Source organism: Natator depressus, chromosome 5 (assembly GCF_965152275.1).
Source record: "Natator depressus isolate rNatDep1 chromosome 5, rNatDep2.hap1, whole genome shotgun sequence".
Taxonomy (NCBI): domain Eukaryota; kingdom Metazoa; phylum Chordata; order Testudines; family Cheloniidae; genus Natator; species Natator depressus.
The window spans coordinates 70342919-70358450 of NC_134238.1; the positions used below are offsets into that span (position 1 = coordinate 70342919).

The 15532-nt window shown below is 41.4% G+C and overlaps 1 protein-coding gene across 7 annotated transcripts in view; it reads left to right on the plus strand.

The window, feature by feature from the left end:
• APC (APC regulator of Wnt signaling pathway) overlaps positions 1–15532 on the plus strand; it is a 194472-nt gene that overhangs the window by 133452 nt on the left and 45488 nt on the right. For all 7 annotated transcript variants that reach the window (XM_074952956.1, XM_074952957.1, XM_074952955.1 and 4 more), the window contains one exon: positions 5358–5441. In XM_074952956.1, coding sequence (XP_074809057.1) covers positions 5358–5441 — 84 coding nt within the window. The remainder of the gene's footprint in view (positions 1–5357; positions 5442–15532) is intronic.

Here is a 15532-nt window from a genome sequence, read left to right on the forward strand (position 1 = left end):
GAAAGTTCTTCTGTTCCTAAAACTCTGTTAGCCTTTTTGACTAGCGCTGCACAGTGAGTGGATATTTTCAGAGAACTATCCACAGCGACTCCAAGATCTCTTTCTTGATCGTAACAGCTAATTTAGACCCCATCATTTTGTATGTATAATTTGGATTATGTTTTCTAATGTGCATTACTTTGCATTTATCAACCTTTAATTTCATCTGCCATTTTGTTACCCAGTCACCTAGTTTTGTGAGATTCCTTTGTAACTCTTCACAATCTGTTTTGGACTTAACTGTCTTGAGTAATTTTGTATCATCTGCAAATTTTACCCCCTTTTACCTGATTTTACCACTATTTACCCCTTTTTCCTGATCATTTATGAATATGTTGAACAATACAGGTCCCAGTACAGAGCCCTGGGGGACACCACTATTTATCTCTCTCCATTCTGAAATTTATTTATTCCTACCCGTTGTTTCCTATGTTTTAACGAGTTAGTGATCCATGAGAAGACCTTCTCTCTTATCCCATGACTGCTTACTTTTCTTAAGCCTTTGGTGTGGGACCTTGTCAAAGGCTTTCTGAAAGTTTGTGTACTATATCCCCTGGACCACCCTTCTCCACATGTTTGACCCCCTCAAAGAATTCTAAAAGATTAGAGAGGCATGATTTCCCTTTACAAAGCCATATTCTCTCTTCCCCAGCAAAATTGCAGGAGAAATACAAATTAGAATATAGATATACTACAGTAACTAAGCTCTGTGTGAGAAAGTTTGTACAGCATTAACCAGCGCTACTAATCCTGCTTTTTTGTGCTTTTCTGGTCACATTTTTAATGCTATTTTTTCTGTATTTTTTATAGTAAAACTAAGGGGAAATATTAAGTAGACATTAATGGGGGTGTCTATAAATAAGATGTTCAGTATTTTGGAACAAAATTTAATCATGCAATCCAGGGTGCAATTTTAGTTCTGCTCATGTTTTTCTGAACATTTGTGAACTTTATACCAAAAAAACAAAAAAAAACCCCAAGAAAACAAAAAAACACTAACTTTGGTTTTATAGTTGATTTGATTTTGTATGTGTGTCTTGGCTCTGTCATATCCAGTGTGATTTCAGTGGAATAGTTGAGTCCTATGTCAAGACTCAGCTGAATTCACAAATTCATCAGATAAAGGCTGATTAAAAAGGACAAATTCTGAGTATGTCATGAGGAGTCTTCATTTTTGGCCTTAAAAAAAGGTTCAGAATCTGTCTTTCATAATCTGTTCTTTGTGCCTGATCTTTCCACATTTTTTCCTTAACTTTTTCTGTTTCCTTTTTGTTATTTTTTCCTATTAGCTTTCCTACATCATAAAACAGTAAACACATTTAAAATGTCCTCTTACGATATGGGGAATATGGCTGTATATAGTACTTACATATTTTATTTATTTCATTGAAATGTTCTTTTTCCTTACTGTGACAGGAACCCCGGGGTACAACCTGGAACTGTGGGACTGCTGTGCCCCTTTAACTCTCCAGGCTGGGCTGTCTCACACAATGCTATGCCAGTGACAAGCAGCAAAACACCTCCAGGCACTGATCACTCAGCCATCAGCATGTGGAGCCCCACAACCAGCTAAATCGCATGAATGCTCCCTGAGCCACTCATAAGTCATATAGAGAGGGGCACCAGCAAATCACCCCAGCTAGATATATCCCATTTTACTGCTCAATACTCCATTGGCCAGTGCAAGCTCATTAATTAGTTCGCCACTTTGTCAAAGGAAAGTGGACATGTGCCAGCTTTTGTAATCTGAGCTGAGATTCCCCCAAGCACTTCAAACAAACACACACTGTTTTAGGTAAAATATAAAACAGATTTATTAACTACAGAAAGATAGATTTTAAGTGATTATATGTAGCAGGCATAGAGTTCAGAGTTGCTTACATCAGAATAAACTCAGTCTAAATTCTACAGACTAAGCAAGATTTGAATCAAGCAGTCTCTCACTGTAATAGATGTTACAGGCAGTTCACGGTTCTCAATACACAGGCTGGATCCCTTCCCAGCCTGGGACCAATCTCTCCAGTTCCAAGTCTTTGTCTTCCAGACAGTCTTCCAGGTGTTGAGGTGGGGAGGAGAGAGGCCAAGTGATGATGTCACTGTCCCTCTTTTATACTTTCTTCCAGCTGCTAGAAAGATTCTTGGTGTGATGTGGCAGGTAAGGCAGACGTCATTGTGTACGTGCCTTCTTCAAGAAGTCTTTGGGATAATGGATTCTTCTTGATGGGCCATCAACACCTGTCTGGCCAGTGATAGTTGCCCCTTTGTTGCTACTGAAAGGCCCCAGCTGTGGGCATCTCCCAACCTCACAACATATTTCAGTAACACACATAGCAGTACTTCATAACTTCACATTCAATGATAGTACATACAGTTCAACAGGATATTAAGGTCCAACATATCAAGACTTTTAAAATGATACCTCACAAGGCATGCATCGTACAAAACATATCATAAACATGTGACAGTGGTGAACATGGGAGATCCAGGGTGCTACTTTGCGGTACAGTGTGTCACATATATACATTTAAAAAACTAGATCAAACATTAGAAAGCAAGAGGCACTAATGCTCGCAAAACTTAAAATTAAGCTACAGGTATTTAAAATTAGGTTTTCAAAAAGTCTACACTCAAAACTATTTCATTGTTTCAAAACAAGAAACAAGATTATAGATTATAACATTTTACCTAAAACTTCATTAAAAGGACTTTAACAAAGCTATGCTGAACTAAAACTACAGCAGAAACTATTAAACAGTCAACATTTGGCACGTGTTGATACACATAGATATCCTCTGTTTTGTTGTAAGTATTGTGACAGGGTCGGGCCAGATGGCTATAGGAGAGTAATAGAAGGCAGATATATTAGCCCCAGGCTAAGTAGGTCCCTTTTCCCTGGGTAAGGTAACAGGGAAGGTTCCAGAACAATCAGGAACCTTCTGGAGACAATTAAGACAAGCTGATTAGAACACCTTCAGCCAATCCAGAAGCTGCTAGAATCAATTAAGGCAGGCTAATCAGGGCACCTGGGTTTTAAAAAGGAGCTCACTTCAGTTTGTGGTATGCATGTGAGGAGCTGGGAGAAAGAGGCACTAGGAGCTGAGAGTGAGAACGCGGACTGTTGGAGGGCTGAGGTGTACAAGCATTATCAGACACCAGGAGGAAGGTCCTATGGTGAGGATAAAGAAGGTGTTGGGAGGAGGCCATGGGGAAGTAGCCCAGGGAGTTGTAGCTGTCGCACAGCTGTTCCAGGAGGCATTCTAGACAGCTGCATTCCACAGGGCCCTGGACTGGAACCTGGAGTAGAGGGCAGGCCCGGGTTCCCCCCAAATCCTCCCAACTCCTGGTCAGACACAGGAGGAGTTCACCTGGACTGTGAATTCAGAAAACCAGCCAAGCTGAGGGCTGCTGTGAAGCTCCAAGGCAAGCAAATCCGCCAATAAGCACAAGACTGACCAAGGTAGAGCAGGAACTTTGTCACAGTATATAGAAAACTGGCAAAGGCTGACTATTTAATAACAACTGTGGAAACTTCTTGATTCATAAGTAAGGCTGCGAGTCTGTCACAGAAGTCACGGATTCCGTGACTTTCTGTGACCTCCATGACATCTGCAGCAGCCGGTATGACTGGTACGGGGGCCACTTGAGCAGCTCGGGCAGCCCCTGGGCCAGCTGCTCCGACTGCTGCTGCTGGGGCAGTCTCGGGCTACCCTCCCTCCCAGTAGCAGCAGGAGTTGGTGTGGGAGGGGGCTCAGGGCGGGGTTTGGGACACGGGCTCCAAGCGGTGCTTATCTCGGGGCTGCTCCTCAGAAGCGGCAGCACATCCCTCGATTCCTAGGTGGAGGCGCAGCCAATCAGCTATTCGCGCTGCCTCTGCCTGCAGGCACCATCCTGGCCAACGGGAGCTGCGGAGCCGGCCCTCGGGGCAGGGGCAACGCGCAGAGCCACCCTGGCCACGCCTGTGCCTAGGAGCCAAGGGACATATTGCCATTTCCGAGGAGCTGCGCAGAGCCAGGTAGGGTGCCTGCAGCCCTGCCCGCCCCCCACAGCAGCAGCAGGGCACCCGGGCCGCCCTCCAGCACCCGCAGTGCCCCTGAGCCGCCGCCGCCACCCCCCTGTAAGCACCCAAGTTTTAGTTAGGGGTATATTGTACAAGTCACGGACAGGTCACGGGCCACGAATTTTTGTTTACTGTCCATGACCTGTCCATAACTTTTACTAAAAATACCCATGATTAAAATGTAACCTTTATTCATCAGCACCAGAAAAATTATCAGGCAGTCCTTCCAAATGTTCCAGTTCCATTCTTATGAGTAAGCTGAATATGACATTTACAAAAATGCTTGAGTAGAAAAAAGTATTTCCAAATATTTCAATATTCTGCGTACTCACAATAATAAGTCATACAGAGTGGAGTAACAGTATAATGTGACACCCACAACTGGTCACAGGCTAATTGCTTACAAACTGGACTCTTTATAGTAGCAACAGAATACCCTTAAAAAATAATGTAACTCCCATTTTGGGAGGATGAAAATGTTTTCTCGACCCTAAAACTAAGAGAGAGATCTGGTTTTAGTGTCCGTTAATATCAGACTGTTACTCTTGAGTTCTTTTGAAGCTTACGTGTATTTTTTTGCTTAGTTTCCTATTGTTACTACTTAGCAAGACTTCTGTATATAATACTGTCTTACTGCCTTTTATTATGCAAATTGGTGTTTCTGAAGTCAGTTTTCAGTAATGTAGAAGTAACTGTGATAGGGCTAACACAGGACTGTAGTAATATTCATAGTTCGCCCAAAGAATGGCTAATAATACATGGAAGTTATTCAGTATTTTACAGGCTGAAAACACTCTGCAAATGTAAATCCTCGCAAAACCTCTATGCAGGATAACTATGTATTTAGTTTTATCTATATTTTACAAACAGGCATTTAAGACAGTGAGGTGAAGTAACTTTCTCAAGACAACACGATACATCAATGACAGAAGGAAGAAACTGTTTAGGCGGAAAAAGTGTTTTCTGGCTAATGTGTCTCTTACCATACTTTAATAGTTTATATAGTATGTCAGTTTAATAATAGATCCAAATTAATGTCAATTGTATTAAAAATCCAGATGACCATTACGCTGTGTAAAGTATTTTCACGTATGCCTCTTTCATGCGTATGCGCAATTACTGAAATTATCACACTAATGAAGTAGTTCTGTTTTCTAGTCAACAGTTTTTGCCATAAACTCTTTTTTCACATTGTCATTTTCTACATTAAATATTTCTTTAAAAAAAAAAACTATAAATTTGAAAATTTATTCATTTTTAGGTAAGGGTGGCAAGAATTCAGCAAATAGAGAAAGACATACTTCGTATACGACAGCTCTTGCAGTCACAAGCAGCTGAAGCAGAGGTTAGTGAGCATTTGCCTTTTCTTGCTTAGAGGATGTGCGCACGTGTGTTTATATGTTTAAAGCAAAGCAAAAAGTCAATCCATCGACACTTAATAGAATGAACTGGGTGGGCTAGAATATTTTGGCTCAATAAATGACATGTTGTAATTACAGTATATCTTGATGTTGGTTCCTCTGCTATAGTCTTTCTTTTCCTAGTCTTATCTTTGCGGGGGAGGAAGAAATATTAGTTTTGCTGCTAGTGCTACTGTTCTTCTGCTTCAGCCAAGAAAATGGGTTCCTCTTGCTTTCTCAACCATTGTAGCTTTATGAATTAATCAGTGGGAATTGCAGAGAGAGCCTTCTGTCTTTCTAGGAAGTACATTTTAATAACATTACTTCAGTGTACTTCAAATGAGCTAAAGCTAGAGATGCAGAGAGCAGCTTGGGTTACCGCTGCTCTACGGGTCTGGTGAGTACTGATATTTCAGTTAAAAATCCAGGTTCAAGAATTCAATAAAGAGACAAGATTGCAATACCTTGGAAAGGTTAGGACTGAGATTTAGCTCGTAACTATTATAGCCAGACTATTTGGTCAAAGGATTTGTCATGTTGTTTTCTTAATATATCTGACAAGTTGGAGCATAGTAATTCTCTTTCTAAATTTAGAGATCTGATAAGGCGTTATGTGGTTTGTTAATCTTCTGAGCAGTACAGATAGGAAAAGGGTGAATGCTTATCCAGTTTGTGTGAGACCTTATTTTAGAAGTCTTATGTCACGCTTCTACAGGAAAATACTGATATATAAATAAAGATAATGGGATTCCTGTGTTATTACATGCCAACGTCTATTATAGTGGTCACCGGTAGCAGCCACTGTAATTAAGTTGTAAATCAGTTTCCTTTATGAGCCCATTTTACATACTTGTATCTTACCCAAACATTGACCACTGGAGCTGAAATTTTCCATAGTTGGTCTGTGTCTAAAATTGTGTTTTTAAGTTCAAGAAAATGTTCGCCGTTTTGGAATTGAGAGGATAAAAACTAGCTTTTTTTCTAATATAAAAATAGTTCTGATTGTTTTTCAGAGAATAACTAACTAACAGACTTCTTGTAGTGTGGGGCTCAAAACTGGACACAGTACTCCAGATGAAGCCTCACCAATCCCGAATAGAGGGGAATGATCACGTCCCTCGATCTGCTGGCAGTGCTCCTACTTATACAGCCTAAAATGCCGTTAGCTGTTTTGGCAACAAGGGCACACTGTTGACTCAAATCCAGCTTCTTGTCCACTGTAACCCCTAGGTCCTTTTCTGCAGAACTGCTGCCTAGCCACTCAGTCCCTAGTCTGTAGCAATGCATGGGATTCTTCCGTCCTAAGTGCAGGACTCTGCACTTGTCCTTGTTGAACCTTATCAGATTAAATGTACCCCCAAGTTTTACCTCACTTAAAAACTACTTGCAGCTCATCTCCAGCTGTGTGGGGATGCTACTGGAGAGCAGCATGCGTGGAGGAGCAAGGCTGGAGCGAGAAATTATTCTAAGGGGCAGAGATAGCAGTCATAGCTAGTCATCCACACCTGGATCACAAATTGAGGATCTGTAGAGCTGGTGCAGGGTGATATGGGAACAATGGCTGAGCATTTCAGAAACTCGGGGGCTAAAGGGGGAGGGGAAAGAGAGGGAGGTTCTGCCAACAGACTCAGGAGGTTCACTAGTTGAGGGAGATGGTATCTTGCTGTCAAATATTATAGCCACCCGTGGTGTAAGGCAGTGCGAGCATGGATTAGCATGGAAATATTACACACATTTAGATAGTGTGGGTGCTATGGGCTCATTCGATCTGGAAGAAGAATCAGTGTCAAACGCTCAGCTCCTATATCACCAATTGTTGTGTCTTGTGTAGACAAGGCCTCCCCCATTCTGCTGGAGGATTGTGGTACAATATGTAATACCCTCCCACTCTTTAGGGACCCTAATAGCACTTGGACACAACTACAGAATTAAGGACCATTTTTATCTAAACTTAAGTTATCTTGCCAGTGAGTATTTGGAGACTCTTCAATACACAAATGGGCCATGGCAGCATATCACATCAATGCAACTTCAGAAAGGGCTGGTTTTAGGGGCAAGAAATATATGTGACTACCTGGTTATTGTTTTTACTGAAAACTATAAAATTTAAAGCTCTTTGGGACATATATTATGTTTTTTTACAGTGCTTCCTATAGTGAGGCCCAACTTTCTTGTGGTCTTTAGATGCTATTACATTACAAATAAGCAACCATTTGTTGTTCCATTAGGTTGGCATCTTTGTGGCATATATAAGGCTGCTATCCTTGTAGAATCTAGGACCAGTAGATACTAGTAGTATAAGCTTGGGTAATATATTGTACCAAAAAAATTCAGCCTGAAAGAGACATTCAGAATAGAAAATTTCAGTCCAAAAGGTTAACGTTTGGCAAAATTTTATAAGCAACTGAAAACAGGGTATTATAATGAAAAGTGTCGGGAAACTTTACCTACAGAGGTGGCACTGCCACCTCTGCCTTTAAGACCCATGTTACATATATATTCTGTGGAATGAAATGCTTAAGCTATATTTAGGAGCCATCTACCTGTTCTGTTCGCAGTACATTTTTGAGTGAGGGCACCTCAAAAGATGAACAGTTTTGGCTGGCAACTACAAATGTAAATTTGCATACAGATAACCTTTTTTAAAAAGCCATTTTGCTGTAAATGCCTTCCTTAAATATTTTACTTTGTTTTAATTTACCGTACAGGTACAAGCACTGCCAACATAATATTCATAATTTGTAGTAGGTGAAGTGTGTTTTCATTGGATGATGATGATTTCTGTAGACAAAAGAGAGAGGATTTATTTTACCCAGAGATTATTTTCATCAAGCTTTAAGCTGTTTTTCTTATGCAACATGAGTAATTGCAGCTGTTAGGGATTTGGCAGGCTAGTATTTTTCTTTGTGATTCAACAGCAGCAAAATTCAGCTTCATTTGTTTTAGTCTAGTGATTGGACCCTATTTTTCTGTTCATCCAGTATCCTTTGTTTTCAATTTCTTTTTTTTTGTATCTGTGGTGGAATTACAGTAAAACAAACATTTATTCTTTTCGTATCTTCAGAATGGGGGTGTACCTTCAGTGTTTGAAACTCAAAAAAATAAAATGCATTGTGAAGTAACAATTCATTTTTGCCCAGAAAAGCCATCAATTGCAGCAAACAGTTGACTACCTTTGCAAATGATTAGTCACTGTTGTTCAAAATTAGAGCTATTGCTAGCTAATCAGTACAGTGATGATAAAAGCTCCACTATTGGAACAGATTTCAGGAAGGAAGGAGAGAGTGTGTGTTTGTTTCCGCCCATGCAGTGCCCTGTACTTTAGTAGAAGGTACACTAAGCTGCAAGCCCAGAGGCTATGAGTTCTAGCCCAGGCTTTTCCACCAACTGCTGTTGATATTTTTGTGCACTTCACAACCCGTACTATGAGCTAGGGTCTCAAACTGCTACCTTGAGGGATAACTATTATTCACCCATTTCAGATAAGATAACTTGCACAAGGTTATTTTAGGCAGTAATTGGAATAGAACCAGGCTTCTAATATAACAAAGCCAAGGCTAGAGTGGATAAAAATCAAGTTTTTAATTCTAATCTGATCTTTTTATTTAAATTGGATGTTTAGATTTCAGTTAAATATTTTTCATTTTACAAATAAACCTATTTAAAATTAAATTTGAAATTGACAACCTATGTTAAGTCCTAAACTTACTACAAGCTATTAAAATAATTTAAATTAAATAAATAAAATATTAAGCAGTACACTGTGCTGCCAAAGTTTTAAAGAGTGTCAAACCATTGAACTGGTGGAAGTCACTGGCTAAGCACTGGATCACAGAATTCTAATAGGTGGTGAGGCATGATTTCCCTTTTCAAAAGCTGTTGACTTTTCCCTCAACATATTGTTTTAATTTATGTGTTTGATAATTCTGTTCTTTTCTATAGTTTCAACCAATTTGCCTGGTACTAAAGATAGGCTTACCAGCCTGTAATTGCCAGGAATGCCTCTGGAACTTTTCTTTAGTGCACTGGATGAGGTACACCACATGTTGTGATAGCCATTTGTTGGACCCCTGGATCTTGAAAGGCGTGTTGTGGGAGTGTTGATCATTGATCATAGCAGTGGAGATATGTCTACAGATTTTGGATCTGTTGTTCTGGCAGGGCCTGGTGCTGTTCTGAGTTGGTGTGTCCTGGTGTGTGGAGAATTTGCTTCTGATGATAAACTAGGAGAGTTTGGAGGGTTGTATGAAGGCCAGAAGAGGAGGTCTGGAAAGACTTCTTTCAGGATGGGGTCCCCATTGAGTATGGGTTGTAATTGTTTAATGATACCTTATATGGGTTAGTGTGGTGCTAGGTGACAAAGACGGGTGAGTGATCGGGGAGGGGGTTTTATTTCTACATTGAAACAGGTTCTTTCAGGGTGTCTGGGTGACACACCTTTCATAACATATAGAGTACCTCATCTAGTGCACTAAATGCCCAAGTAACAGCTATGTGGGTGAAATGAGACAATCACTATGTTCTCAAATGATTTCTCGGAGAAAAATAATAAAAGACAAAAACACATCATCGTCTGTGGATGAACACTTTTCACGAAGCGATCACCTCTATATTTGACCTCTCAGTCCTCATCCTCAAAGGAAACCTGCACAACGCCTTCAGAAGATGAGCGTGGGAACTTAAATTCATAACTTTGCTAGACACTAAAAATCATGGACTGAATAGAGAGACTGGATTTATGGCTTATTACAACAATCTGTAACTCACTAACTCCCACTCACACACAGGTTTTTTCCCCCTCTTTTCTCCCCTGTGACTGGAGAGGTATTTACTGGACAAGTCACCTAGAATGATTCCATTAAATGTGTTAACTACTTAGACTAAACAATCTGTATTTAGCTGTGACACACTGAGTGCATTGCCCAGACCTGAAGGAGAACTCTGTGTAAGCTCCAAAGCTTGTCTTTCTCACCAACAGAAATTAGACTCATAGACTTTAAAGTCAGACAGGACCATCATGATCACCTAGTCCAGTGGTTCTCAAACTGTGGGTCAGGATCCCATTTTAATGAGGTTTCCAGGGCTGGCTGAAACTTTCAGGGGCTTAGGGCTGAAGCCCAAGCCCTACTGTCCGGGGCCGAAGCCAAAGCCCGAGGGATTCAGCTCTGGGCAGTGGGGCTCAGGTTACAGGCCCCCTGACTGCAGCTGAAGCCTTTGGGCTTCAGCTTTTACCCCTTTTCCGCCTGGGGTGGTGGGGCTCAGGCAGGCTCGATCCACGTCCTGGGGTTGTGTAGCAATTTTTGTTGTCAGAAGGGAGTCGCGGTGCAATGAAGTTTGAGAACCCCATATCTAGTCTGACCTGCACATTTCAGACTGCAGAACCTCACCGACCCACGCCTGTAAATAAACTCCTAGGCTCTGGCTGAGTTACTGAAGTCCTCAAATAATGGTTTAAAGACTTCAAGTTACACTAGTTTAAACCGGCAGGTGACTCATGCCCCAAGCTGCAGAGGAAAGCGAAAACCCCCCATGGTCTCTCCGAGTCTGATCTGAGGGGAAATTCCTTCCCTACCCCAGATATGGTGGTCAGTTAAACCCTGAGCATGTGGGCAAGACCCACCAGGCAGATACCTGGGAAAGAATTCTCTTTAACAACTCAGAGCCCTCCCCATATAGAATACCATCTCCAACTGTTGGGGATTTTTGCTACTGGCAGTTGCCAATGGGCAACAGACCATTGTAGGCAGTCCCATCATACCATCCCCTCCAAAAACTTAATAAGCTCAGTCTTGAAGCCATTTAGTTTTTTTTGTCCCTACTACTCCCCTAGGAAGGCTGTTCCAGAACTTCACTCCTCTGATGGTTAGAAACCTTCTCCTAATTTTGAGCCGAAATGTGTTGATGGTATCCCTGGTATTTATTACTCTGTATTTATAGAGAGCAATCATATCTCCCATCAGCCTTCTTTTTGTTAGGCTAAACAAGCCAAGTTCCTTGAGTCTCCTCTCATAAGGTAGGTTTTCCTTTCCTCAAATAATTCTAGTAGCCCTTCTCTGCACCTGTATCAGTTTGAATTCATCTTTCTTAAACATGGGAGACCAGAATTCTAGATGCTGTCTCAGGAGTGCCTTGTATAATGGTACTAACACTTCCATGTCTCTACTGGAAATACCTCATCTAATGCATCCTAGGAGTGCATTAGCTTTTTTCACGGCCACGTCACATTGGTGGCTCATAGTCATCCTGTGAACAACCAATACACTCTGGTCTTTCTCTTCCCCTGTTGCTTCCAACTGATAAGTCTCCAGTATATAGCAAAAATTCTTGTTGTTAGTCCCTAAATGCATGACTTTGCACTGTTAAATTTCATCCCATTTCTATTCCTCCAGTTTACAAGGTCATCCAGATCGTCTTGTATGATATTCTGGTCCTCCTCCGAATTGGCAATACCGCCCAACTTTGTGCCATCTGCAAATTTTATTAGGATACTCTCACTTTTTGTGCCAACGTCAGTAATAAAAATGTTAAATAAGATTGGTCCCAAGAGCAGTTCCTGAGAAACTCCACTAGTAACCTCCCTCCAGCCTGACACTCTACCTGTCAGTAACACCAGTTGTAGTCTCCCCTTTAACCAGTTCCTTATCCACCTTTCAATTCTCATATTAATCCCCATCTTCTCCAGTTTAACTAATAATTTCCCATGTGGAACTGTATCAAATGCCTTACTGAAATCCAGGTAGATTAGATCTACTGCATTTCCTTTGTGTAAAAAATCAGTTATCTTCTGAAAGAGTGAAATCAATTTGGTCTGGCACGATCTACCTTTTGTAAAACCATGTTATGTTTTATCCCGATTACCATTCACCTCCACATCCTTAATTACTTTCTCTTTCAAAGTTTGTTCCAAGACCTTGCATACAATTGAGGTCAAACTAACAGGCCTGTAGTTTCCTGGATCACTTTTTTTTCCCTCCTTCTTAAAATTAGTATTATCAATTCTCCAATCATAGGGTACAACCTCCGAGTTTACAGATTCATTAAAAATCCTTGCTAGTGGGCTTGCAATTTCATGTGCCATTTCCTTTAATATTCTTGGATGGAGATTATTTAGGCCTTCCAGTTTAGTCCCATTAAACTGTTTGAATTTGACTTCCACCTTGGATGTGGTAATTTCTACCTCAATACCTCATAGCCATTAGCCACTCTGCCACTACCCCTAAACTCTTCATTAACCTAATTAAAAACCGAGGCAAAGTATTTGTTTAGGTGTTGGGCCATGCCTAAATAATCTTTAATCTCCACCCCCTCCTCAGTGCTTAGTGGTCCCACTTCCTTTTTTGTTTTCTTCTCGTTTATATAGCTAGAAAATAGAGCTGTCGATTAATCGCTGTTAACTCAAAAAAATGAATCATGATTAATTGCAGTTTTAATCACACTGTTAAACAATAGAATACCAATCGAAATATATTAAATATTTTGGATGTTTTTCTACATTTTCAAATATATTGATTTCAATTACAACACAGAATACGAAGTGTACAGTGCTCACTTTATATTATTTTTATTACAAATATTTGCACTGTAAAAATGATAAACAAAAGAAATAGTATTTTTCAATTCACCTCATACATGTACCATAGTGCAATCTCTTTATTGTGAAAGTGCAACTTACAAATGTAGATTTTTTTTGTTACATAACTGCACTCAAAAACAAAACAATGTAAAACTTTAGAGACTACAAGTCCCCTCAGTCCTACTTCTTGTTCAGCCAATTGCTAAGAGAAACAAGTTTGTTTACATTTACAGGAGTTAATGCTGCCCGCTTCTTATTTACAATGTCACCGGGAAGTGAAAACAGACGTTCACATGACACTTTTGTAGCCGGCATTGCAAGGTATTCATGTGTCAGATATGCTAAACATTCATATGCCCCTTCATGCCTTGGCTGCCATTCCAGAGGACATGCTTCCAGGCTGATGATGCTCGTTTAAAAAAAAAAAAAAGTGTTAATTAAATTTGTAGCTGAACTCCTTGGGGGAGAATTATGTCTCCTGCTCTGTGTTTTACCTGCATTCTGCCATATATTTCATGTTATAGCAGTCTCGAATGATGACCCAGCATGTTGTTCGTTTTAAGAACACTTTCACAGCAGATTTGACAAAACTCAAAGAAGGTACCAATGTGAGATTTCTAAAGATAGCTACAGCACTTAACTCAAAATTTAAGAATCTGAAGTGCCTTCCAAAATCTGATTGGGACAGAGTGTGGAGCATGCTTTCAGAAATGTTAAAAGAGCAACACTCTGATGCGGAAACTACAGAATGCAAACCACCAAAAAAGAGAATCAACCTTCAGCTGGTGGCATCTGTCTCAGATGATGAAAATGAATACGTGTTGGACTTCACTGCTTTGGATCGTTATCGAGCAGAACTGAGCATCAGCATGGACCAGGGGTGGGCGAACTACGGCCCGGGGGCTGCATCCGGCCATCCAGACATTTTAATCTGGCCCTTGAGCAACCATCAGGGAGCGAGGTCCGGGGCTTGCCCTGCTCTAGCTGGGGAGTGGGGTTGAGGGCTTCCCCCGCTCCACGCGGCTCCCAGAAGCAGCAGCAAGTCCCCTTCTGGCTCCTATGAATATGGGCAGTCAGGGGGCTCCACCCACTGCCCCTGAGCCAAGCGCTGCTCCCGCAGTTCCCATTGACTGAGAACCACCCCTGTTCCCCCTCCCTCCCTCCGAACCCCTTGGACCTAGTCCGGAGCATCCTCCTGCACTCCCAACCCCTCAGCCCCACCCCAGAGCCTGCAACCCTAGCCGGAGCCCTTACTCTTCCCCCACCGCGCACCCTAACCCCATGCCCCAGCCTGGAGCCCCCTCCCACATGATGAACTCCTCATTTCTGGCCTCATTCCAGAGCCCACACCCCTAGCTGGAGCCCTCACCCTCTCCCATACTCCAGCCCCCAATTTCGTGAGCATTCATGGCCCGCCATACAGTTTCCATCCCCAGATGTGGCCCTCAGGCCAAAACTTTTGCCCGCCCCTGGCATGGACGCATGTCCTCTGGAATGCTGGTTGAAGTATGGAGGGACATATGAATCTTTAGCGCATTTGCCACATAAATATCTCGCAATGATGGCTACAACAATGGCATGTGAACGCCTGTTCTCGCTTTCATGTGACCTTGTAAACAAGAAGCGGGCGGCATTATCTCCTGCAAATTGTGACCAAACTTGGGTTTTTTGAGCGATTGGCTGAACAAGAAGTAGGACTGAGTGGACTTGTAGGCTCTCAAGTTTTACATTTTATTTTTGAATGCAGTTATTTTTTGTACATAATTCTACATTTGAAAAGTTTAACTTTTGTGATAAAGAGATTGCACTACAATACTTGTATTAAGTGAATTGAAAAATGTTATTTTTAATTTTTACAGTGCAAATATTTATAATAATAAATATAAAGTAAGCACTGTACACTTTGTATTCTGAGTTGTAATTGAATTCAATATATCTGAAAATGTGGAAAACATCCAAAAATATTTATAAAAATAGTATTCTATTCATAGAATCATAGAATATTAGGGTTGGAAGAGACCTGAGGAGGTCATCTAGTCCAATCCCCTGCTCAAAGCAGGACCAACATCAAGTAAATCATCCCAGCGAAGGCTTTGTCAAGCCGGGCCTTAAAAACCTCTAAGGATGGAGATTCCAGCACCTCCCTCGGTAACCCATTCCAGTGCTTCACCACTCTCCTAGTGAAATAGTGTTTCCTAATATCCAGCCTAGACCTCCACAACTGCAACTTGAGACCATTGCTTCTTGTTCTGTCATCTGCCACCACTGAGAACAGCCTAGCTCCATCCTCTTTGAAACCTCCCCTTCAGGTAATTGAAGGCTGCTATCAAATTCTCCCCCCCCCCACCCCTTTCTCTTCTGCAGACTAAATAAGCTAAATCAGCCTCTGCTCGTAAGTCATGTGCCACAGCCCCCTAATCATTTTCGTTGCCCTCCGCTGGATTCTCTCCAATTTGTCCACAT